General features: G+C 39.9%; 1 protein-coding gene across 2 annotated transcripts in view; it reads left to right on the top strand.

Moving 5' to 3' along the window:
- Positions 1–24276, top strand: part of GALNT11 (polypeptide N-acetylgalactosaminyltransferase 11) — a 57302-nt gene that overhangs the window by 23566 nt on the left and 9460 nt on the right. For both annotated transcript variants that reach the window (XM_081243842.1, XM_081243843.1), the window contains exons 2-6: positions 8644–8976; positions 11907–12030; positions 13426–13592; positions 15496–15621; positions 18062–18311. In XM_081243842.1, coding sequence (XP_081099968.1) covers positions 8682–8976; positions 11907–12030; positions 13426–13592; positions 15496–15621; positions 18062–18311 — 962 coding nt within the window. In that variant the 5' untranslated portion in view covers positions 8644–8681. The remainder of the gene's footprint in view (positions 1–8643; positions 8977–11906; positions 12031–13425; positions 13593–15495; positions 15622–18061; positions 18312–24276) is intronic.

Consider the following 24276-nt stretch of genomic DNA (forward strand, 5'->3'; position numbering starts at 1 on the left):
CGTAGAATGAGTTTGGGCGTGTTCCTCCCTCTGCTATATTTTGGAAGAGTTTGAGAAGGATAACTGTTAGCTCTTCTCTAATTGTTTGATAGAATTCGCCTGTGAATCCATCTGGTCCTGGGCTTTTGTTTGTTGGAAGATTTTTTAATCATAGTTTCAGTTTCAGTGCTTGTGATTGGTCTGTTCATATTTTCTATTTCTTCCTGGTTCAGTCTCGGAAGGTTGTGCATTTCTGAGAATTTGTCCATTTCTTCCAGGTTGTCCATTTTATTGGCATAGAGTTGCTTGTAGTAATCTCTCATGATCTTTTGTATTTCTGCAGTGTCAGTTGTTACTTCTCCTTTTTAATTTCTAATTCTATTGATTTGAGTCTTCTCCCTTTTTTTCTTGATGAGTCTGGCTAATGGCTTATCAATTTTGTTTATCTTCTCAAAGAACCAGCTTTTAGTTTTATTGATCTTTGCTATCATTTCCTTCATTTCTTTTTCATTTATTTCTGATCTGATCTTTATGCTTTCCTTCTGCTAACTTTGGGGTTTTTTTTGTTCTTCTTTCTCTAATTGCTTTAGGTGCAAGGTTAGGTTTTTTATTCGAGATGTTTCCTGTTTCTTAAGGTGGGATTGTATTGCTATAAACTTCCCTCTTAGAACTGCTTTTGCTGCAACCCATAGGTTTTGGGTCGTCGTGTCTCCATTGTCATGTGTTTCTAGGTATTTTTTTTTATTTCCTCTTTGATTTCTTCAGTGATCACTTCGTTATTAAGTAATGTATTGTTTAGCCTCCATGTGTTTGTATTTTTTACAGATCTTTTCCTGTAATTGATATCTAGTCTCATAGCAGTGTGGTCGGAAAAGATACTTGATACAATTTTAATTTTCTTAAATTTACCAAGGTTTGATTTGTGACCCAAGATATGATCTATCCTGGAGAATGTTCCATGAGCACTTGAGAAAAATGTATATTCTGTTGTTTTTGGATGGAATGTCCTATAAATATTGATTAAGTTCATCTTGTTCAATGTATCATTCAAAGCTTGTGTTTCCTTATTTATTTTTATTTTGGATGATTTGTCCATTGGTGAAAGTGAGGTGTTAAAGTTCCCTACTATGAATATGTTACTGTCGATTTCCCCTTTTGTGGCTGTTAGTATTTGCCTTATGTATTGAGGTGCTCCTATGTTGGGTGCCTAAATATTTACAATTGTTATATCTTCTTCTTGGATCGATCCCTTGATCATTACGTAGTGGCCTTCTTTGTCTCTTCTAATAGTCTTTATTTTAAAGTCTATTTTGTCGGATATGAGAATTGCTACTCCAGCTTTCTTTTGGTTTCCATTTGCATGGAATATCTTTTTCCATCCCCTTACTTTCAGTCTGTATGTATCTCTAAGTCTGAAGTGGGTCTCTTGTAGACAGCATATATATGGGTCTTGTTTTTGTATCCATTCAGCCAATCTGTGTTTTTTGGTGGGAGCATTTAGTCCATTTACATTTAAGGTAATTATCGATATGTATGTTCCTATTCCCATTTTCTTAATTGTTTTGGGTTCATTATTGTAGGTCTTTTCCTTCTGTTGTGTTTCTTGCCTAGAGAAGTTCCTTTAGCATTTGTTGTAAAGCTGATTTGGTGGTGCTGAACTCTCTCAGCTTTTGCTTGCCTGTAAAGGTTTTAATTTCTCCATCAAATCTGAATGAGATACTTGCTGGGTAGAGTAATCTTGGTTGCAGGTTTTTTTCCTTCAACACTTTAAATATGTCCTGCCACTCCCTTCTGGCTTGCAGAGTTTCTGCTGAAAGATCAGCTGTTAACCTTATGGGGATTCCCTTATGTGTTATTTGTTGTTTTTCCTCACTGCTTTTAATATGTTTTCTTTGTATTTAATTTTTGACAGTTTGATTAATATGTGTCTTGGCATATTTCTCCTTGGATTTATCCTGTATGGGACTCTCTGTGCTTCCTGGACTTGATTAACTATTTCCTTTCCCATATTAGGGAAGTTTTCAACTATAATCTCTTCAAATATTTTCTCAGTCCCTTTCTTTTTATCTTCTTCTGGGACCCCTATAATTCGAATGTTGGTGCGTTTAATGTTGTCCGTCAGGTCTCTGAGACTGTCCTCAGTTCTTTTCATTCTTTTTTTTCTTTATTCTGTTCTGCAGTAGTTATTTCTGCTATTTTATCTTCCAGGTCATTTATCTGTTCTTCTACCTCAGTGATTCTGCTTTTGATCCCATCTAGAGTATTTTTAATTTCATTTATTGTGTTGTTCATCGTTGCTTGTTTCATCTTTAGTTCTCTAGGTCCTTGTTAAATGTTTCTTGCATTTTGTCTATTCTATTTCCAAGATTCTGGATCATCTTTGCTATCATTATTCTGAATTCTTTTTCAGGTAGACTGCCTGTTTCCTCTTCATTTATTAGGTCTGGTGGGTTTTTATCTTGCTCCTTCATCTGCTGTGTGTTTTTCTGTCTTCTCATTTTGCTTATCTTACTGTGTTTGGGGTCTCTTTTTTGCAGGCTGCAGGTTCGTAGTTCCCATTGTTTTTGGTGTTTGTCCCCAGTGGCTAAAATTGGTTCAGTGGGTTGTGTAGGCTTCCTGGTGGAGGGGACTATTGCCTGTGTTCTGGTGGATGAGGCTGGATCTTGTCTTTCTGGTGGGCAGGTCCACGTCTGGTGGTGTGTTTTGGGGTGTCTGTGGCCTTATTATGATTTTAGGCAGCTTCTCTGCTAATGGGTGCGGTTGTGTTCCTGTCTTGCTAGTTGTTTGGCATAGGGTGTGCAGCACTGTATCTTGCTGGTCATTGAGTGAAGCTGGGTGTTGGTGTTGAGATGGAGATCTCTGGCAGATTTTCGCCGTTTGATATCACATGGAGCTGGGAGGTCTCTTGTGGACCAGTGTCCTGAAGTTGGCTCTCCCACCTCAGAGGCACAGCAGTGACTCCTGGCTGCAGCACCAAGAGCCCTTCATCCACACGGCTCAGAATAAAAGGGAGAGAGAGAGAGAGAAAAAAAGAAAGAAAGAAAGAGAGAGAGGGAGGGAGGGAGGGAGAAAGGAAGGGAGAAAGAAAGAAGGAAAGGAAAGGAAGAGAGAGAGAGGGAGGGAGGAAGGAGGGAAGGAAGGAAGGAAAGAAAGAAAAGATAAAGTAAGATAAAATAAACTTATTAAAATAAAAAATAATTATTAAAAAAATTTTTTAAAGAAAACAAACAAAAAAAATGGACGGATAGAACCCTAGGAAAAATGGTAGAAGCAAAGCTATACAGACAAAATCTCACACAGAAGCATACACATACTCACAAAAAGAGGAAAAGGGGAAAAAAATCATAAATCTTGCTCTCAAAGTCCACCTCCTCAATTTGGGATGACTTGTTGTCTATTCATGTATTCTACAGATGCAGGGTACATCAAGTTGATTGTGGAGCTTTAATCCACTGCTTCTGAGGCTGCTGGGAGAGATTTCCCTTTCTCTTCTTTGTTCTCACAGCTCCCGGGGCTCAGTTTTGGATGTGGCCCCGCCTCTGTGTGTAGGTCGCCTGAGGGCGTCTGTTCTTCACTCAGACAGAACGGGGTTAAAGGAGCAGCTGATTCGGGGGCTCTGGCTCACTCAGGCTGGGGGAGAGGGAGGGGCACGGAGTGCGGGGCGAGCCTGCGGTGGCAGAGGCCGACGTGACGTTGCACCAGCCCGAGGCGCACCGTGCGTTCTCCCGGGGAAGTTGTCCCTGGATCCCGGGACCCTGGCAGTGGCGGGCTGCACAGGGTGACCTGTGCTCGCACACAGGCTTCTTGGTGGCTGCAGCAGCAGCCTTAGCGTCTCATGCCCGTCTCTGGGGTCTGCGCTTTTAGCCACGGCTCGCGCCCGTCTCTGGAGCTCCTCTAAGCAGCGCTCCCAATCCCCTCTCCTTGCGCACCAGGAAACAGAGGGAAGAAAAAGTCTCTTGCCTCTTCGGCAGGTCCAGACTTTTCCCTGGACTCCCTCCCGGCTAGCCTGGTGCACTAACCCTCTGCAGGCTGTGTTCACGCTGCCGCCAACCCCAGTCCTCTCCCTGCGCTCCGACCGAAGCCTGAGCCTCAGCTCCCAGCCCCGCCCGCACCTGCCAGTGAGCAGACAAGCCTCTCGGGCTGGTGAGTGCCGGTCGGCACCGATCCTCTGTGCAGGGAATCTCTCCGCTTTTCCCTCCGCACCCCTGTTGCTGTGCTCTCCTCCGCGGCGCCGAAGCTTCCCCACTCAGCCGCCCGCAGTCTCCACCCGTGAAGGGGCTTCTAGTGTGTGGAAACCTTTCCTCCTTCATAGCTCCCGCCCACTGGTTCAGGTCCTGTCCCTATCCTTTTGTCTCTGTTTATTCTTTATTCTTTTGCCCTACCCAGGTACGTGGGGAGTTTCTTGCCTTTTGGGAGGTCTGAGGTCTTCTGCCAGCGTTCAGTAGGTGTTCTGTAGGAGTTGTTCCACGTGTAGATGTATTTCTGGTGTATCTGTGGGGAGGAAGGTGATCTCCGTGTCTTACTCTTCCGCCATCTTCCCCTCGTCTCTTGTCCCTATTTTTAAAGAAAATGACTTCATCATTTCACCGTTGAGTATCATTTTTGCTGTAAGATATTTAGAGATTCTCTTGGTCAGATTAAGGATTTCCCTATTCCTAGTTGCTAAGAATTGAGTGTTGAATTTTAATAAGCTCTTTATAACCTCCACTGACCAAATCATATGCATTTTTCCTTTAATTTTTTTTAAGGTAGTAGATAATAGGTTTTCAAATATTGAACCAGCCTTGTATTCCTGAAGTAAATATAACTTGTTCATATGTACTCATTTTTTAAAACATTATTTGTTTCAGTTTTAGTGTTCTCTTTAAGATTTTCATAATCTGTCAGAGATTGTCTTTAATATTCCTTCCTCATACTGTCCCTGTTTTGCTACCAGGATGATAATAGCCTCAGAAAATGAGACAAGAGCACATTTCCTCTTTTTCTGTTCTTCGGAGGCAGTTGTATGAGACTATTCATCTGTTCCTCAAATGTTTGATAGAACTCACTTGTAAAACGGTCTAGAAATGTTTTTATCTAGAAATGGTTTAATATTCAAAAGGACTAGTACAGCCATCCCAGTTTCCTGATTTTCCAGTCTTAGTTGTGCATTTATATTTTTCTAGGAATTTATCCATTTCACTTAAATTTATGAACAATACTTTTATTTTTAATCCACATCTATATTTATGTTCTCTTTTTCTTTTTTGGTAGTATTTATTCCTGCTTTCTTTTTTTCTTTCTTTTTTTTTTCTCTTTTTCTTGATTAGTCTTGCCAGTGCTTTGTTAATTTTATTGATCTTTTAAAGAACCAACTTTTGGCTTTGTTACCTTGTTTCATTTTCATTTTCTGTTAATTCCTGATATAACTGTTTTTGTTTCCTTCTTTTACTTTTGTTGGGCTTATTCTGTTTTTCTGAATTCATTGTTTGTGGTCTGTATTTTCTAACATTAGCATCCCAGGCTATAAGTTTGGCTTTTGCCGTATCTCACAAGTTTCAAAAAGTAGTATTTTCACTATTTAGTTCTAAATAGCTTCTAATTTCCATTTAGACATTTTTTGAGTTTTCTGGCTATCTTTTTGTCCTTGATTGGTTTTCAGCTTAGTTGTCGTGTGATCACAGCATGTGGTCTATAGGATGCAAACTCTTTGACCCCACTTCTTGAGGGCATTTGCTTTTGCTCTGTCCTCTCATGGACAGCGCTTCCCCAGATATTTGCAGTACTCACTACTTTATTTCCTTCAGGCCTTGTCTAAATATCACCTTCTCGGTGAGGCCTTCCCTAGCCATCTACCTAAAATTTCACATACCCTTTTCTACTTCATGTCACTCTTCCATGCTTTATTTTTTCTCCTTAGCACTTACCACTTTCTAATATTATCCAACATCATGTTCAAAACTGGGTAGGGAAGGAAGTAAAGTCCTTAAGGGATATGTGGCTGGGGACAGAAACAAAATAAAAGCTTTGAGAGAAGGGAAAGGTTGAGTGCCTGCAGTGAGATTGAAGAGTAACTAATAGTAGTGCAGGTGACCCTTGAACAACAGGGGTTTAAAGTGCCTGAGTCCACTTATACGTGGAGTTTTTTCAATAAATAATATAGTTTGCCCTCTGTATTTCACAGGTTTTGAATCTGTGGATTCAACCAACCGCGGACAGAAATTGCCATCTGTGGTTGGTTGAATCCCTGGGTGTGAAACCCATGGATAAAGAGGGCCAGTAAGGGACTTGAGCATCTGTGGATTTTGGTATACACGGGGGCTCTGGAAGCCAACCCAGGCGGATACTAGGGGACAGATGCTAGTATGGGTAAGAACAACACAGCTGGGGAGTCAGGATTGTGCTCAGAGAGTGAGGTTTTCATTTAATATTTAAGAGGTTCATTGATCAGTGTGGATGATGATAAAATCAAGGGTAGGAGCAGGGTCCCTTAAGTAGAATGTGAGTGAAGGTTGTAGGAGGGACATGAATCAGGACATTTGGAAACTAGGGTTTTGAAGGATCCTGGACATCACCCAACATGGTGGTGGGATTTGGGATAAAGAAGAAAGATGTGAAGGAAATGTCAGTGTCCACCTGTCTTCCAGAGCTGCTTGATGGAATAGCCGTTGAATAGCATCGTCTGGCTTCTTGTGATTGGAGAAGGGATTGGCTGACTTTCTCTCTTGGTCCATTCTGCGTTCAGGGTCAAGGAGGCCAGGTTGAACTGGGAAGGCCTGGAGTGGTTTGAGGAAAACAATCTAAATATAAATCTTCTTAGATAGTTGAAGAAGCAGTTGGCTCCTTAGATGCACAGTTCTTTATGGCATCAGAGCAGCCTGTGCAGTTAGTCTTGAATTAAAGATTTCATTGCCTTTTGAGGAATTAGTGCTTTTGTTTTCGATGTTGTTTGTTTGCTTGTTTTTTTCCTCCCCCCAAGCAAATATTTTAGGAAGTTATAATGCCTGTTTTAGTTGAAATCTAATGTTTCACCTAAATGTTTCTAGTCTGTATTTCTGCAACATTTCTATTGCAAAGTTGCAACTTTTAATTTTTCATTTGTTTTGAATCCTCCACTCAGCATTTTCTTCTACTTCCAAATGAAGTGGTTCTTTTTCTGTGCCTGTCTTTACTTTTAAAAGTGCTAATAGCTGACGTGACGGCACTTTCATTGTTACCTGACTCTCCTTTTGTGCTGCGGTCATTTCCTCTGGTATTACTGTAGTGGGAGTTTTTGTTTGTCTGGATGGTGGTGGTGGTGGTGGTGGTTTCTTTTTTTTTTTTTTTTTTTTTGAGCTTTTGAGTTGACAGGTAGTGAAATAACTAATAGTTCTTGGTTGGCAGATCATTAAGAAATTGAGCTATTTACTGTCTTCTGGGCTTACAGCATAACTGTACAAAACAGCTTAATTTTTTAAAAACTTTTATTTTGTTTTTATTAATTTTGTTTATTTTGGCTGCATTGGGTCTTTGTTGCTGCTCGCGGGCTTTCTCTAGTTGCTGCGAGCGGGGGCTACTCCTCACTGTGGTGCCTGGGCTTCTCATTGCGGTGGCTTCTCTTTGTTGCAGAGCACGGGTTCTAGGCACACGGGCTTCAGTAGTTGTGGCGCACGGGCTTAGTTGCTCCTCAGCATGTGGGATCTTCCTGGACTAGGGCTCAAACCTATGTCCCCTGCATTGGCAGGCAGATTCTTAACCACTGCACCAGCAGGGAAGTCCAAAAAGCTTAATTTTGGAATTGGAGCTTCCTGATGTTGATTTGCTTTGTCCTGATTTGGGAGGCATGATAATATTATTTTTTTAATTATTTCATACTATAGAAATATGAAGTAATGGATAAGTAGTATTGCTTTGTAGATTTCTTCTGTATATACATTACTTAAATAGGGTTTCTCTGCCCTCGTGTTCAGTGAAACTATTTTATATGTGCATTGGGCTCTTTACAAAGAATTCCTCAGGAAGTTGTGTGAGGCCTCCATGAAGACCAGATATTATCAAAAAGCTTAGGAAAAAACTGCTGTTCAATGCCATATTGTTTATAAGACATCATAAGGAGAGGGAAAATATAATTATTTGAACTCTTTCAGTTATAAATTTGAAATGTAACGAATCTAGAGTGGACATTAGGGCAGGTTTAATCTTTGATTGGAAAGTGAATCTATTTTTTCAAGTTGCTTATTTTTAATAACAGATTTTAATATCCTTGGATTAAAAGATTTAGTCTTATAATTTTACAATTAGAAGGGACCTTAAATGTACTGTCATGACGCATGTAGTACTTGTATTTTCCTTATGAAAAGTTAGAACCTGAAAAAAAAATTAGCAAACTGAAAGCAGAAAAATCCAGAACAAAGGTGAAGAAGTATCCATTAACATGGGCAAATGAATAAGTCAGCTATTTTGCTGCCGTTAGTTTTCTGAGTATTAACACATTGGCTTGTGGTTTTAATTGTTGAATCCCTTTATTTTTTTATTCAGTGCTGTCCATATATCTTCTTATATTTGGCTGTTGATTAATGGTATGCATAGGGGTCCTAAGTAAATTGTTTAGAAGTGCTATTTGGTAGGTTGGGAAACTGAGCATAAACTTGGTAGTTGATTGAGAAGTGTCTGGATGTGTCTAACATATTTATCTTTCTCTTTTAGGAAACTGAAAATGGCCCTTCAGCTATGCTAGGTCTATAATGGGAAGTGTCACAGTTCGATATTTCTGTTATGGATGCCTTTTTACGTCTGCAACCTGGACGGTTTTGCTTTTTGTTTATTTCAACTTCAGTGAAGTGACTCAGCCACTTAAGAATGTGCCCATCAAGGGGTCTGGGCCCCATGGACCATTCCCCAAAAAATTTTATCCCCGTTTCACTCGAGGTCCAAGTCAAGTGTTAGAATCGCAGTTCAAAGCAAACAAAATTGATGGTGTGATAGAGAATCATATTGAAGATCCAGAAAGAGGCAACATGAAATTCTCTTCTGAACTGGGTAAGTGTATTTGATTTTTGCTAGCAGCATGTCAAAGTATTTTATCATTGGAAGTTTAACTGTTCTTTAAATCATGTATTGTTCAGAGAATTGGAAATGTGACATTTTTTCTGCACTGATGTATTTCGTTCATGAACTAGCTGAGGTCATATGATTTTTGCAGACTCAGTAGGGAGTTATATTCTGTTTTGTCCAGTTCTGACTTCAATATTTTATGAGGACTTGGGAGAAACTAATGAGATCCAGAATAGGAAAAAAAAGAAAAAAAAAGAAAATGAAAAATTAAGTGGCTAGAGAGAAAATGGAACCTATGGGGAAGGATTATAATTGCTAGCATTATTTAATAAGGGAAAGTAATGGTTCAAAAGTGACTATTTAACATATTTTGAAAGGCAGAGTTAATTAAAACAGAACATAAACCATTGAGTTTAGAAATAAGTTGAGATTACTTATATCTAATAAGATTTCTACTTATAAGAATTATTCAGGTGCCGGAATATATTTATTAAATACAGGAGTTTATAAAATAGAAACTTTTTTATTCTTCAAAAATTATATTCTGTTCAATTTGGAAGCAAGACTCTGAATACTGTAATTCTAGAGTCCTGGTTTCAGCAAATTTTATTTTAAGGGATAAATGAGCCCTTTAAAACTTTGTCTTTAAAACTTAAAAAAGAACTTTGATGTTCATTGACGCGTCAAATAATTAATTTAAGAGTAAAAGCATATAGTCAGAGATTCTGAGAGATTGAAAGATCCACAGAATATAAAGGAAATGTTAAAACAGATGTTTTTTCACTGCATCATAGTTTCAAAGAATAAAATCAGTTCCTAGGATTTAATCACTTCCTAATACAGGAGGTTGAACATATTTAAAATTATATGAGGAAATGGAGGCTATTGCTTACTTTAGTTTTCATAAAATATACCTTCTAACTTTTTCAAACAGCCATTTGGACATTTTAAAAGCATTAATGGGAAAATTTCTAGTTTTTTTGTTTATAGTAATTTTTTAAACTTTTTAAAGAAGTAACATTGGGTTTACCATTTTGAATGGACTTTGTTTGCCTATGAAAGAAGTAGTGAGACAATTGTAGATATTTGAAGTGACAAACCCAAATTGCCTGCCTGAAAAACTAAATTCTTTATAAAAGATCCTAAAGATCACAAAAAATATTATAGCGAATAAATGAATTCAGCAAAGTTACAGGGTACAAGATCAACACACCAAAACCAGTTGTATTTCTGGACATTAGCAATAAACAGTCCAAAAGTAAACTTAAGGGAACAATCCCATTTACAATGGAATCAGAAAGAATAGAGTATTTAAGAATAATATAGCCAAGGAGGTCTAAGATTTGTACACTGAAAACTACACAGCACTATTGAAAGAAAGAAAACTAGACCTAAATAAATGGAAAGAGGTTCATGGATGGAATGCTCAATACTGTTAAGATGTCAGGACCACCCAAAGCAACCCACAGATTGAATGTAAACCTTATCAAAATCCCAATGGCCTTTGTTGAAAAGATGGAAAATCTGATTCTAAAACTGATAAGGAATTGCAAGGGGCTCTGAATAGCCTGAACAGTCTTGAAAAAGAACAAAGTTGGAGAACACACACTTCTCTATTTCAAAACTTCCTGACAGTGTGATACTGGCATAAGAATAGATATGTATCAGTAGATCAAAGGATAGACTGAGAGTCTGAAAATATACTCTGTGACATCTGTGGTCAAGTAGCATCTATGGTCAATAATACCCAAGGACAAGTAACATCTGTGGTCAGTTGATTTTCAGAAAGGGTGCCAAGAGCAGTTAATGTGGGAAGAATGGTCTTTTCAACCAGTGGTGCTGGGACAAATAGATACCCCCATGCAAAGGAATGAATTTGAACCCTTAGCTCATGTCATGTCATATTAAATTAACTCAGAATGGATCAAAGACTATAAAACCCTTAGAAGAAATCATAGGGATAAATAAGATAATTGAGGAAACACTGCATTCTGTATTTCATCCCCTCACATCTGGGAATCCATAAAACAAACAATATTCTTAAAAAAAAAAAGAAAGAAAGAAAGAAACCTGCTCAACTTGAACCTGGGCCCTGGCAGTGAAAGTGCTGAGTCCTAACCACTGGACCGCCAGGGAATTCCCTTACTTGACTTTTAAAATCCAGTCTTTTCCTGAATTATTTGACCGTGAAATCTTTTTTTTTTTCTTTTTAACGTCTATTAATGTCCAGTGGAATTAGTTTTCCATGACCAGATTTTGAGAAATGCTGTTATAAGGGAGTCATTCTGTGAGGAGAGGCTAAAGGTTTATGTGGGAAAGAGAAAGCAAGGGGAGGCTTTACTGTTCTTGGTAAAGGTAAGATTTCTGGCAATATTAGAGCAAAGATGTTAAATTATAATGATCTTGATTAGATCTGTGGAGGACTTTCTTGACCAGAGACTTTATAGAAAGGTTTATCAGTAGTATAATTTTTTAGGGAAGGAGTTCATATAAAAACTTGCTGTTAAAAAAAAAAATTTTTTTTTTTAGACAAAAATTAACAAAACCAAAAAATACCTTCCATTAATTGGGGCCTGTTGAAGGTCCATATGGGGTTCTATAATCTATTGCTTTTATGGAAGAATCATCATTAAGTCTCTTTTTTCTTGGTCATAGGTAAGTTTTTCTCTTGAAAATATTCTTAAGATTATGGCTAGTGAGCAGGTGTCATTTATGGTTAAGGTACACTTGCTTTTTGAGCTAAACTGATAAAAATTTGACTTAAACCTCAATTTACTTTTTTGAAAATGGAGACAAACTAGATTTGAGAAACATGGCTATTACCTGGTTATAAGAAGTTAAGATCATAATATACCAGTAGTTGTAGCATTCCTTTCCAGATTTAATGTACTGACTGTGACGTCACTCTTTTGCAGGTATGATTTTTAATGAACGTGATCAGGAGTTGAGAGACTTGGGGTATCAGAAACATGCCTTCAATATGCTTATTAGTAACCGCTTGGGCTACCACAGAGATGTGCCAGATACAAGGAATGCGGCGTATGTCCCTTATTGGTTTCTGCTAGTCACTTTAATAACACGGTGTTTTTAGTGCCAGCATAATAGGTCATGGGGATGGCGGTAATATTTTGCAATCAGGCTTATTATTCAGGATACTAGAAAACTTAAGACAGATTTCCACTCATATTATGCTTGAAGCCACATGGTCTGAGATTGTACTGACAAAGTTCTAGAGCTTGCTGTGTTTCTTTTGAAATTTAAAATCATGTGGGAAGAAGGAGGGGGAGGTGCTACCTGCATATAATTAAATAACCTTCCAAGCATAAGTTTATTTTAAATGTTTGTTTTTTGGATTCATGGCAAAAAGGAATTAATATCAGTGAAGAATTCTACTCATCATCTCACTTTTCTGTTTTCATTATTTTTGTTTCTTCAAAGGCTTTTGATTCATATGGTCAGTCAGTCATTCATTCCACAGATCTGTTTCAGCACCTTTTGTTTGCTGGACTCTCTGTTAGGCCCTGGAAATAAACAAAATAAGACATAGTCTCTCGGTTCACAGGGATTAGTGTCTAGCAGGGGAGGTAGATAAAGAAGTGAGTAATTGCAGTACCACAAGAATGAGGGCTGTGATAGGAGTTGGTGAAATGGGGTCCTCCAAACCAGAATGACCAGGGAAGGCTTCATAGAGGGTGATGACTGAGCAGTGATCTAAGGGAAGGTTTTCCCCTATATAGGGAACAGATCGAGGCATAAAATTATACTATTTGTCAAAGGGACTGAAACAGTTCATTTTGCCTGTAGTGAAGGAATGGCTAGAAACTGGAGGTGGGCAGAGCCCAGACATTGGAAGGTTTTGTATGCCATGCAAAAGAACATGGAATACCAGATTTTATTGTTTAAGTTAGTGGGTTTTTTAATTGTGGTTGCTTAAAGCCACTTAATCCTTTTTATCAAATAGTTGCTTACATGGAAGCTCTTCCATTATCCTGATATACATCATAGTTTACTCAAATCTTTTTCTATTATTGGGCAAAAAATAAAATTTTCAAATACAAAATTTCACATTTCCATTATTTCCTTTTGAAACCTCTTTGAGGAGAAGAAACTGAACATCAGCTTATGAGTGCTGCATTAAAAACTTGCAGTGATTTTAGTAAAAACACATTTTTATGTACCAAAAAAGAAAAAAAATTCAAGTTTTTAGAACGTTGACCTAAAAATAAGCAGAGTTGCAGGTACTGGAGGGAGAAATCATTAACCAATGTAAAACTCTTGAATAAGAAAACACATTGTTATCTTAAACGCTTTTTAAAAAATTGTTAATAATGTAAGGAAGAGGCCGAACAAGGGGACAGTTAATGTTTAGTGAATAATAACCTAAAACATTTGAGCTTTTAAAATGTCAGAATTTTCCCACATTCGTCTTCACAGATGTAAAGACAGGTCTTACCCGACGGATCTGCCAGTCGCTAGTGTTGTTATTTGTTTCTACAACGAAGCCTTTTCTGCCTTGCTCCGGACCGTGCACAGCGTCCTAGACCGCACGCCAGCCCGGCTTCTTCACGAAATTATCCTTGTGGACGATGACAGTGACTTCGGTAAGGACTGTTGTAATTGGCAATGTGGGATCTAGGCTGTTGTTCACTGTCGCACTGACCACATCAGCAGAGCTGACCATTCAGTACTTAGTGGATAGGAGGACTCTCATGCACGCAGTTGCAACAGAGCCAACCACAATTAAATGCCTGATTATAGGGTAATTTCAAAGAAACTGCATTACCTTTGTAATCTGTTTTCAAACTGTGCTACCCAAATTTGGCCCTTGAAATTTTTCCCTTGGCTTACCTTTTTGAAAGAGTATTTTTATTTTGAAATAACTACAGATAGACAGTAAGTTACGAAGAGGTCCTGTGTACCCCTTCACCCAGTTTCCCCCACTGGTTACATCTTACATCATTATAGTACAATATCAAAACCCAGAATTTAACATTGGTACAATATGTGTGTACAGTTATTTGTCATTTTATCCCATGAGTAGGTTTCTGTAACCACCACTGTAGTCAAGGTACAGACTGGACTGCTCCATTACCCCCTCAAGAATGTTTTATAAACAGAATCATACAGTATGTGACCTTTTGAGATTAGCTTTTTTAACTAGACATAATGCTTTGGCTTACGTTTATCTCGTCAGTCTGTTATATCAGCTGTCTCTAGATAAGGTGGATTACATTCTGATAGCTCTTAGATGATCTCTGAAGGCCAGTATTTTATGATTCAGTACATACTTCAGACCTTTATTTAATTCAACATAGACTCTTCCTAAAAGTGATTTCATGTACACACAGCAGGATGGAGGGCTGTCCTCAGCCTTGTGAGAGAGGCTGTATCCCCATTTTACAGAGGAGGAAATATTAAGTAATTTGCTCAAGATCCTGTAGCTGTTAAGTGGTAGAGTTGACATTAGACCCCTGGTCTACATAACTCCAAGCCTTCTGCTATTTTCATTACAGTACCCTGCAGAGATACACTGATAAATTGTATGTCACTTACATATTTTTTCACAACTCAAGGGTTTATTAAGCATCTCTCATATATCAACAACAGAATTGGTATGCAAGTATACTTAAGTATACAAAATGAGGAAATGTACACTGAGACCAATGGGTGCAAAATTCTCAAACCTTGGTAACTATTGAAATCTCATAGGAGAAATAGAAAAAAATTTAATTTCAAAAATGAATGATTAAAAAAACCAAGAATTTGAGTCTGGACCAAGTAGAAGATTGGCAAAGTAGTATAATTCTAGAATTTATGGTGTTGAATTTTTTTTTTAAGTAAACCTGTATTTTTCATATTGTTGGTATTTTTTCTAAAAGGGAAAATCCATGATCATTTACAATGGTTTATATACTAACTATAGAAAGAATTACTTATTATTATCTTATATGATCTTTGAAGTTATTATGAAATTTAAAGGTAAATGAGCTAGAATTTATAAAAAATATTTAGTGCCCATGGAAGGTGCTAAGTTAATAAAAGAATGTATTTACTGCTGCTATTATATAATTCTTGGTAGGGCAATAGAAGTTGTTTCTCAACTGTTCTGAAATGGAGTAGGACTTTTAATAAATCACTTTGAAACAAAAGATATTTACATATCATTTTGTTTTAAATCTGATTTATATGCAGTCAGCCAAACATTCATTCACTCAAGATACTCATTTCAAACATTCTTTATGCAAAGTGTTGTGTTAGTTGCTATGGAAATACAGATAAGTCTATAACTTAAGTAACTATTCCTTTAGGCTAGTGTTCCAACTCTTAACCCTCATTTTCTTCCTTCCAAGATAAGCTATGATCTTCTTTTAAAATAAAGCAGAAGAAGATTCTATATTTGCCTAAAAATTTGTTGTCACAAGTACCAGCCACGACTAGAGAATCTGCAAAATGTCTGTGCATATGTCTCGTGGTTTGAACAGTTGTGCGACTCCTCATTTTCAGATGATGTGAAAGGAGAACTAGATGAATACATCCAAAAATATCTCCCTGGAAAGATTAAAGTAATAAGAAATACAAAACGTGAGGGATTGATTCGAGGAAGAATGATTGGAGCAGCCCACGCAACAGGTAGAACTTCCCATTGGCCTTTCTTGGTGGGTGTTGAGTGATGAGGGCTCTGAGTCTCCTGCCCTCCTGATCCCTGCGTCAGTCTCTGAAAAGTGGTGTCTTAGTGGGCACTGCCAGCAGGAAAGGTGAGGCTTGTTCAGTTTGGGAAAGGCCTTTCCATAACTCCAACCCGGTTGTCCCAAAGCACAGGCTCCAAGGAGGTGAACTCTGGAGTCCTCAGTGGTCTGCCTTTTTGGTTTTTCTTCAGTTACATTTTATATCGATTCAAATGTATTTCTTTTTACGGTTACCTCTATGGAAGGTTGGTGATCCTAATTTTCATTTATGATCTTGATAAAAATTTTTCCTTTTAAAATATATTTATTTAAGTTAAAACAAATGAATTTGTTAAAAAAATATTAGGTATCTAATACTGCAGGTAATGCCTGGATATGGCCAAAAAAAATCATGAAGATAATTTTAAAATTCCAGAACTTTGGGGGGGCATTCCCTAGTAGTGAAAAAAATCTCCTACCTTCCCATATACTGCTCTCCTCAAGATAACCAGTCACTGGGGTTTAAGTGGTTGGCACTGCTTTCTGCCACCACCCCTCCTTGTATACCCACTGTCCCATTTGCTGGGTTTAGCTGTGACTTCATTTTTAGAATCTTTCTTCTTCCCTCCTTTCTCTTAAACCTGCAGTGAACAGGAGCAATTAACAAAAAATGAGAAGTAGCTCCCCTCCATCCATTCTGCAGCGATATGCAGATTGAGTTCAAGGCGAGTTTTCTTCTTTAGAGTCTAGTTTTGACATATTGAAGGCACGAGATAGAAAATTGTGGGGTATTTGCAGGGAATGGAAAGATTATGTCGCAGAACATCATACTGTTATAGTATGTTGTTACTGAGGTTTATTGTTTTTCAGGTAACAATAGTCATGTAGTTTTTTTCTTTATGGTCTGTTGGTCCTTGTTCAAATATAGTTTAGGATCTGTCAAAAAATAAGCCAGTTTTTGGGAAATCAATCTCAGGTTCGATGTGACTGTTATTATCTTACTGCATTTAGTTAAGTTGGCTTTAATTGAAAAAGTAACATTTTTAGAATTAAAAAATGGTATTATACATTTTCTCCTCAGAGGAAACTTGATAGAATTGACTTCACTTCACTTGAATAGTGTACAGGTTGAACATTCTGCCTTTCTGTATTAAATGACATCTGGTGAGCTGTATGCTCTTAACATCCTCATAAAGTCCTTCACAGGAGGCCTTGAAGGACATGACTAAGTCACTGTCATCCTGGAGAACTTTCTTGATGGAGGTAGTTCTGCTACTGTTAATTGGAATAGGATGCATCCAGTGCTTTATGAAATTCACGTAAAATCTGTATCAATACATTTCATGGATAAATGTTTGGAAAAATAATAATGCTGTCTGATGATGGATTCTAAGTTTCTCAGCTGTTCAGAATAACCATTAAGTTATCAAAGAAGTTTGGGATTATCAAAGAAACCCTCACTCCTGCTCACATTTATCAAGAGGAGTTAAAAATGCATGATAAAACCTTTACGATTTTAACTTTATTAACTAGAAGAAAAGAGCATCCCGTAGGGCTTCCCTGGTGGCGTAGTGGTTGAGAGTCCGCCTGCTGATGCAGGGGACACGGGTTCGTGCCCCGGTCCGGGAAGATCCCACATGCTGCGGAGCGGCTGGGCCCATGAGCCATGGCTGCTGAGCCTGCGCATCCGGAGCCTGTGCTCCGCAGCAGGAGAGGCCACAACAGTGAGAGGCCCGCGTACCACAGAAAAAAAAAAAAGCATCCCGTGGCTGATGAGACTAGGGGGATTAGAAAGGAAGGGTGGGAAATGGAAGAAAAAGAAATGAGCGCGTGGCAGGCAAGTGGTGAATCCAAGGAGAAGGGAGCTGTGTTGCTGACGTGATGAGAGGGCTGCACGCTTCTCTCACTCCTGAGAATCGCTGTGTTGTAGCCATAATTGATAACTGGGGTAATGTGTCCGAGTCACCAGTGAAAATGAGTTAGGTTCTCTAACCTCTGTTTACTAAGGCAGGGAAATACATACTAATCTTATAAATATTTCCATTACAATAATTGTACTAAAAATACGCACAGCTGACCACTATCATTGCACCGCACTCCATACCTGGCTGTCCAGAGAACTGAATTGTTCCTGTGAGATTCTGAATCTTTTTACTGGGAGAATATGAATCGTCTGTAAATTTTTTCACAGGTTGTGCACATCGTTTGCATATGTTCTTCAATCATAGCAGTACGCTTCAGACAGAATTCCTGGCTAACAGACTTCTGAGTACTGGTTTAATAGTTTGGGCTGGAAGGGTGGCAGTTACCTTTCACGCCTGTAAATGCATCAGCACTTGAACTGGTGGCCATACCTAACTTGAGTGCGGTGCAGCTCTCAGGGCCTCTATTGTTTGCCTCCCCAGGAGAAGTCCTGGTGTTCCTGGACAGCCACTGTGAGGTGAATGTGATGTGGCTGCAGCCCCTGCTGGCTGCCATCCGGGAGGACCGGCAAATGGTGGTGTGCCCGGTGATCGACATCATCAGCGCTGACACGCTAGCCTACAGCTCGTCCCCTGTGGTGCGGGGAGGATTCAACTGGGGGCTGCACTTCAAATGGGACCTCGTTCCCCTTTCTGAGCTCGGAGGACCAGACGGAGCTACTGCGCCAATAAAGTAAGATTTCTCCTGTATGTGTGAAAAATTCCCAGAAGAGGAAACATGCTCAAAGATAATTCCTTTTTCTTTGCGGGAAGCAAAAGTGTTGGCTTAACTTGTTTGTCCGTGAAAAATTTTTGAGTGCTTACTGAATTTTACGTACTCTGCCAAGTCCTAAGGCAAGATTTATGAATAAGAAATTGTCCAGGCCCTCATGGATTTATATCTTAGTGAGAAAGGCAGAAGAAGTCAACAATATCCTGGGATAATTGTTGCATAGGATAGCCTGGGAGGACCCCCTGTGCTGTGTTGTTTATATCACACACCACGGTTATTGCACTGGTCGTTAACACATCTTCAGTCCTTTGCTAGTGTGAGTGGTACTGAGAAGAACATTTAATACATAAGCCTTTTCTATAACTAGGATTTTAGGACGGATTCCCACTCGTACAATTACTGAGTCATCGTATGTGAATTATTTTCAATTTTCATCCATATTCTCTCATATTATAAATCTCTTATATGTTATTTCTCCTTATTTTTGTTTTCTTTTAAATTTCTCATGTAGATTTCAGAGACGTTTGTATTTTTACTTTTTAAAATTCTTAGACCTATTCTTTTAAACTTTTTTTTTAATACAGCTTTTAAAAAATATATATTTATTTGGCTGCACTGGGTCTTAGTTGCAGCATGTGGGATCTTTGTTGCGGCACGCGGGGTCTTTCGTTGCGGCATGTGGGCTCCAGAGCATGTGGGCTCAGTAGTTGCAGCACGCAGCCTCTCTAGTTGTGGCACACGGGCTCCAGAGTGCGTGGGCTCAGTAGTTGAGGCATGCAGGCTCTCTAGTTGTGGCGCACCAGCTCTAGAGCATGCAGGCTCAGTAGTTGTGGTGTACGGGCTTAGCTGTCCCACGGCATGTGGGATCTTAGTTCCCCAGCCGGGGATCAAACCCACATCCCCTGCACTGGAAGGTGGATTCTTAACCACTGGACTACCAGGGAAGTCCCTTTTTAAAACTTTTTAACTGTAAAAAAAAATAGCATGTAAAAAGTATACATGTATATATGCATACAATTTAATAAATGATTATAGTGTGAACACTGTGAAACTACCATCAAGTCAAGAAATAGCACCCACATGCCCCCTGTATCTTGCACCCACAGCCCCTGCCCTTGTCCCTAGAGGTGTCATTACCCTGACCCACTCATCATTTCCTTGCTCTCCTGGAGAGTTGTACCACCTATGTATGATTTCTAAATGATGTAACGTAGTCCAGTTCCCTGCTCTTGGACTTCATATAAATGAAGCCATGGGACTCATCACTGTCTTCTTTTAGTCAGTATTGCTTTAAAAGCCTCTGTGCTGCATTATAGTTGATTCATTTTTATTGCTGTATAATATTCTGTTATACTAATGTATCATAACATTTATCCAGTTTATTGTGGGCGGGGCATTTGGGTTGTTTTCAGTGGTTTTTTTCCACCTTACAAAGAGTGCTGTTGCCAGCATTCTTATTCATGGCTTCTCGCTTACAGGAGTGAAACTGCCCAGTCACAGGCATGCCTGTCTTCACCTTTAGTTGATAACGTTTTCCCCACACCTCAGGCGACTAGAATGCCATTGGCTCCTCAGCTGGCCTTTGGGTACTTGCCAGCTTCCTTTCATCCGAACCAGACTTGGAGGGGAGGCTGATAGAGAGCTGGGCCAGCTCAGGTGGCTGAGGTGCTCTCCTGGCAGGGTGGGGTTGTCTTCTGTTCTCAGGCTTTGTGAGAGAACCTGTTGCAGTTCTGTGTGAAGTCCGTGAAGAAAGCACACCCAGCTCTCAGTTGTCTTCCAGTCTTCACATGCCTGTAACCCTTCTTCTTCCCAGGGCTTTCAGTGCGGGTCTCTACCCACCCTCTGCTCCCCAGCCTTGCAGGTGGGAGTTAGATGCTGGAGCACATCTCTCAGGAGAGCAGGGCTGCACCTGGGGACTGTCCCTCTGTGTTTCTGGGCTCCACGACTTCACGTACTGTGATGGGAGGCAGACAGGAGCGCTGACCCCATTTTCAGCTTCCCTTTGCCAGTGCAAGAAGAAAGTTCCTCGGACTGTTATGTGTGTTCTCATTCGTAGTTGTAGGGCAGTGGCCACTTTCTGCCTATTTCATCATCTTCATGGGTATTTGTTTTTCATTGTTTAATTTTTAATATTTTTAATCAGAAACATGTATTCACAGTAATAAGTCAAACAGTATAGAGCAACTTAGGATGAGAACTGGCAGGCTCTAACCCTTGCCTCCCCCTTCTCAGTCCTTCTCCCCAGAGGCAAATTCTTTTAACCATTTTTATTTTTGGTCTTCCATTTCTTACTTCCTGAACTCTAAATTATATGCATAGTCCTCTTTTCAACATAAAACCAACTATAGACCCTCTCTGTTGGAAAAATGAAGATTTAGCTAATTTACATCACTCCCATGTTCCCTTTATTGTTGTAGGATGATTTTTTAGTTACTGTATTGGTTCCTTTTGATACTTAAAAAAAATCTGTTTCTTGTTCTGCTGACTTTTTTTTTTGGCTGTGTTGGGTCTTTGTTGCTGCACGTGGGCTTTCTCTGGCTGCAATGAGAGGGGGCCACTCCTCGCTGCGGTGCACGGGCTTCTCATTGCAGTGGCTTCTCTTGTTGCAGAGCACGGGCTCTAGGTGCACGGGCTTCAGTAGTTGTGGCATGCAGGCTCAGTAGTTGTGGCACGCCGGCTCAGCAGTTGTGGCTTGCGGGCTCCAGAGTGCAGGCTCAGTAGTTGTGGTGCAGGGGCTTAGTTGCTCCATGTCATGTGGGATCTTCCTGGACCAGGGCTCGAACCCATGTCCCCCTGCATTGGCAGGCGGATTCCCAACCACTGTGCCACCAGGGAAGCCCCGTTCTGTTGACTTTTGACAGCATCATTTGACATTCTTGCTTGAACAGTGAGGCTATGAGCACCGCTTTCTCCTTCTTTCCACTTTTTCTCCCCTTTCGGCTGTAAGCTGTTTCACTTCTGTGATGTCAAGGTTGCTAACTTCTTGAGTTGGATGTTTAGACTTTTTAAATTTTCAGCCTTTTTTCTTTTCTAATACATGCATTTGAGATAATAAATTTTCTTCTAATCATGGCTTTGGCTGCATCCCACAAACTGTGATATATCATATTTTATTGTCATTTATTTCTAAATATTTTCATTGTTATGCCTTCTCTGACCTGTAGGTTATTTAGCAGTGCATTTATTATTTTACAGGCATTCAGAAACTTTATAGTCTTTATTTAATCCTAGCTTACACTGTGGTCAGAATTTGTATTTTCTGCAGTTGTTAAAGATGAGATGTTGTATTTGTTGGGTCAAGTTCATTGTGTTGTTCAAATATTCTATATTTTTATTAATTTTTAATTCACATGTTCTGTCAGTTATTGAAAATGGTATATTAATTTCCCACTACAGTTGTGTGTCTGTTTCTCCTTGTAGTTCTTTATATATTTTCTTCATATATTTTGAGGCTATGTTAATAGATGCATGACAACTTAGAATTATTAAATCTTCTGGTGATGAAATCATTTATCATTATGAATTGTATTTCATTCTATACTTCTAGGATAGTGAAACTTTCACTTTATAGTCTGACATCAATATGGCTATTCCAGCTTTGTTTTCATTAGTATTTAATTGTGCAACTTTTCTTCCATTTTGCTGTCAGTCTTCCTGAGGTCATATATTTATACGTGTCCCTGTAAGCAGCATGTAGTTGCTTTTGTTTTTAAGCCTGTGTGGAAAACTTTGTCTTTTAATTAGGGCTAAGTTGATTACATTCAGTAATACTACTTACATTTTTGTGTTTATGATTACAATGGTACTGTTTGCTTTCTATCTATTCTATGTTCTTTTTTCTCTGCTCTTACTTGCTTTGGGCCTGAATTCCATTTATTCTGTTCCCAGCTGCCACCCATTATTAGACATTATAGTTTCTTACCTACTGTTCTGTTAGTGGTTACCTTAGAAAGTACAGCCTTCATACTTGACATATCAAAGTGTAATACAGATTGGTATTTTCTCCAAACAACGCAAGGATATCAGAATGTTCATACTCCAGTTATCCCCCTTCAAGTTATATTGCTGAAGTGTACATGTGTGTTTGGGGGGGTGGTGTGGTGTGTGTTTTTGTACTTTTGGGCCGTGCCTCACGGCTTGCAGGATCTTAGTTCCCTACCCAGGGATCCATCCCGGGCCTCCTGCAGTGGAAGCTCTGAGTCCTAACCGGACTGCCAGGGAAGTCCCACGTGTGTATTTTTTTTAACCCTACAAGACTTTTTTATGTAACCATTATTCATTTACGTTTACCCATATATTTCCCCTTTTATGTTACTTTTTATCCTTTCTGCATCTGCAAGCTTCCATCTAGGATTTATTTTCATTTTGACTAAAGAACACATTTTAGTATTTCTTTTGTTTGGACCTTCAGGTGATTATTCCTCTCTTTCCGAAAATGTCTTTGTTTCACTTTGTGTGTGTGTGTGTGTGTGTGCAGAAGGACTCACATTTATTGGTTCAACTACAGTACCTAACATTTGCTAAACATGCATTTCACACTAATTGGTCACATTTCCACAGGTTGTCAGTTCACAGAAAAGGGCCCATCCCTTGCCAGATGGCAGGGCAGGAGGTGCAGGGGCCTGGGTAGCAGAGCCCGCCAGCTGTCACTTGGTCATGCAGGACTCATGGAACCAGGCTGGCGGGCAGCCCTTGGCCGGCCCTTTGGGGACAGGGGCTCAGAGACGTCCTGTTTACTCGACTCCTGTACAGGACTGTGGGTAGAGGTGGGCCTCGGGGAGGTAGCCCAGGGCTAGGCTCATGGATGCACATGCCACCACAGCTCCTGAAGGTGGGGTCACGGGAGGTGGTGCTCCCTGTGCCTTGGGTTATAGGAAGGAAATGGAAGCCTCTTCAAGGGGTTGGCTGGCCCCTGGCTGGACAGGTGGGAAGGACTCCCCAGACATGGTACAGACATTACAACGCAGACACAAGCCCCTAACGCAGGCCTGGGATGGCAACACAGACAAAAACACCAACACCCCAGGGCAGGTGGGGTTTCTTTCCCAACAGAAACATGGAAACAGAGCAGAAGCAACAGTATTCTTTTCCCGCAAGATTCCTCAGAGAGGAACAGACCAGGACGTCACTCAAGAGGTAGTTTTTTTTTTTTTTCCTTTTTGTGGAAATTTGAGTCAGCAACATTATCACCTATTGTAAGATATTTCAGAGAAAGAACACAGTGGTCACCAAAGGGCAAAAATGACCCCTGGCTGGCAGGGCTGGCTCCAGGATTTGGAAGGCCAGCCTCCACCAGTAAGACAGCTTTTTTCTTGGGCTCGAAGCAAGCTCTGGCCTGATTCACAGGCTGCAACTGATTCCTGAGCAGGCTGTGGCTCAGGGGGGACTGGATTAGGCAGAGGGACCAGGCATCTTGTGAGCCGGTAGAGGCAGGGTCACTGTGGCTCATGTTGCAGGACAGCCAGAAGTCTTCAAGTCTCAAGGGAGCTGAGTTGTGGCCAAAGAGGAAGCCCCAGCGTGTTCTGTGGGGCCCCTGCCTCTGAGGTAACAGTCCAGGTCTGGCTCCCAAGACCAGAAAAGAAGCCGTTGCTTGTGGTAGCCAGGAGAGGGGTTTCTGGGGACCCTGTAATTAAATACACATCCCTGAGTTGTGGCCCTAGAAACCCTTGCCTCAAGGCTAATCAGTTTCCAGCACCTGGTGGAATGATTGCTGTTTCTTATCCTGAGAAACAGATAAAACATCATTTCACAGACACTGGACATAGATGCTTCAAGCTGAGGGAAAAGGGAGGACTGATCAACTGCAAAGGCAGAGGGGGGAGTGCAGGGGGACTCTCATGGATCAAGTTGGGGAAAGAGTGGTGGGTTTGTTTACTTCTTTGTTTGTTTCACCATTATTTTGAAGAATAATTTTACTTGATATTCG

This window comes from Mesoplodon bidens (assembly GCF_964165515.1).
Source record: "Mesoplodon bidens genome assembly, chromosome: 9".
Lineage (NCBI taxonomy): Eukaryota > Metazoa > Chordata > Mammalia > Artiodactyla > Ziphiidae > Mesoplodon > Mesoplodon bidens.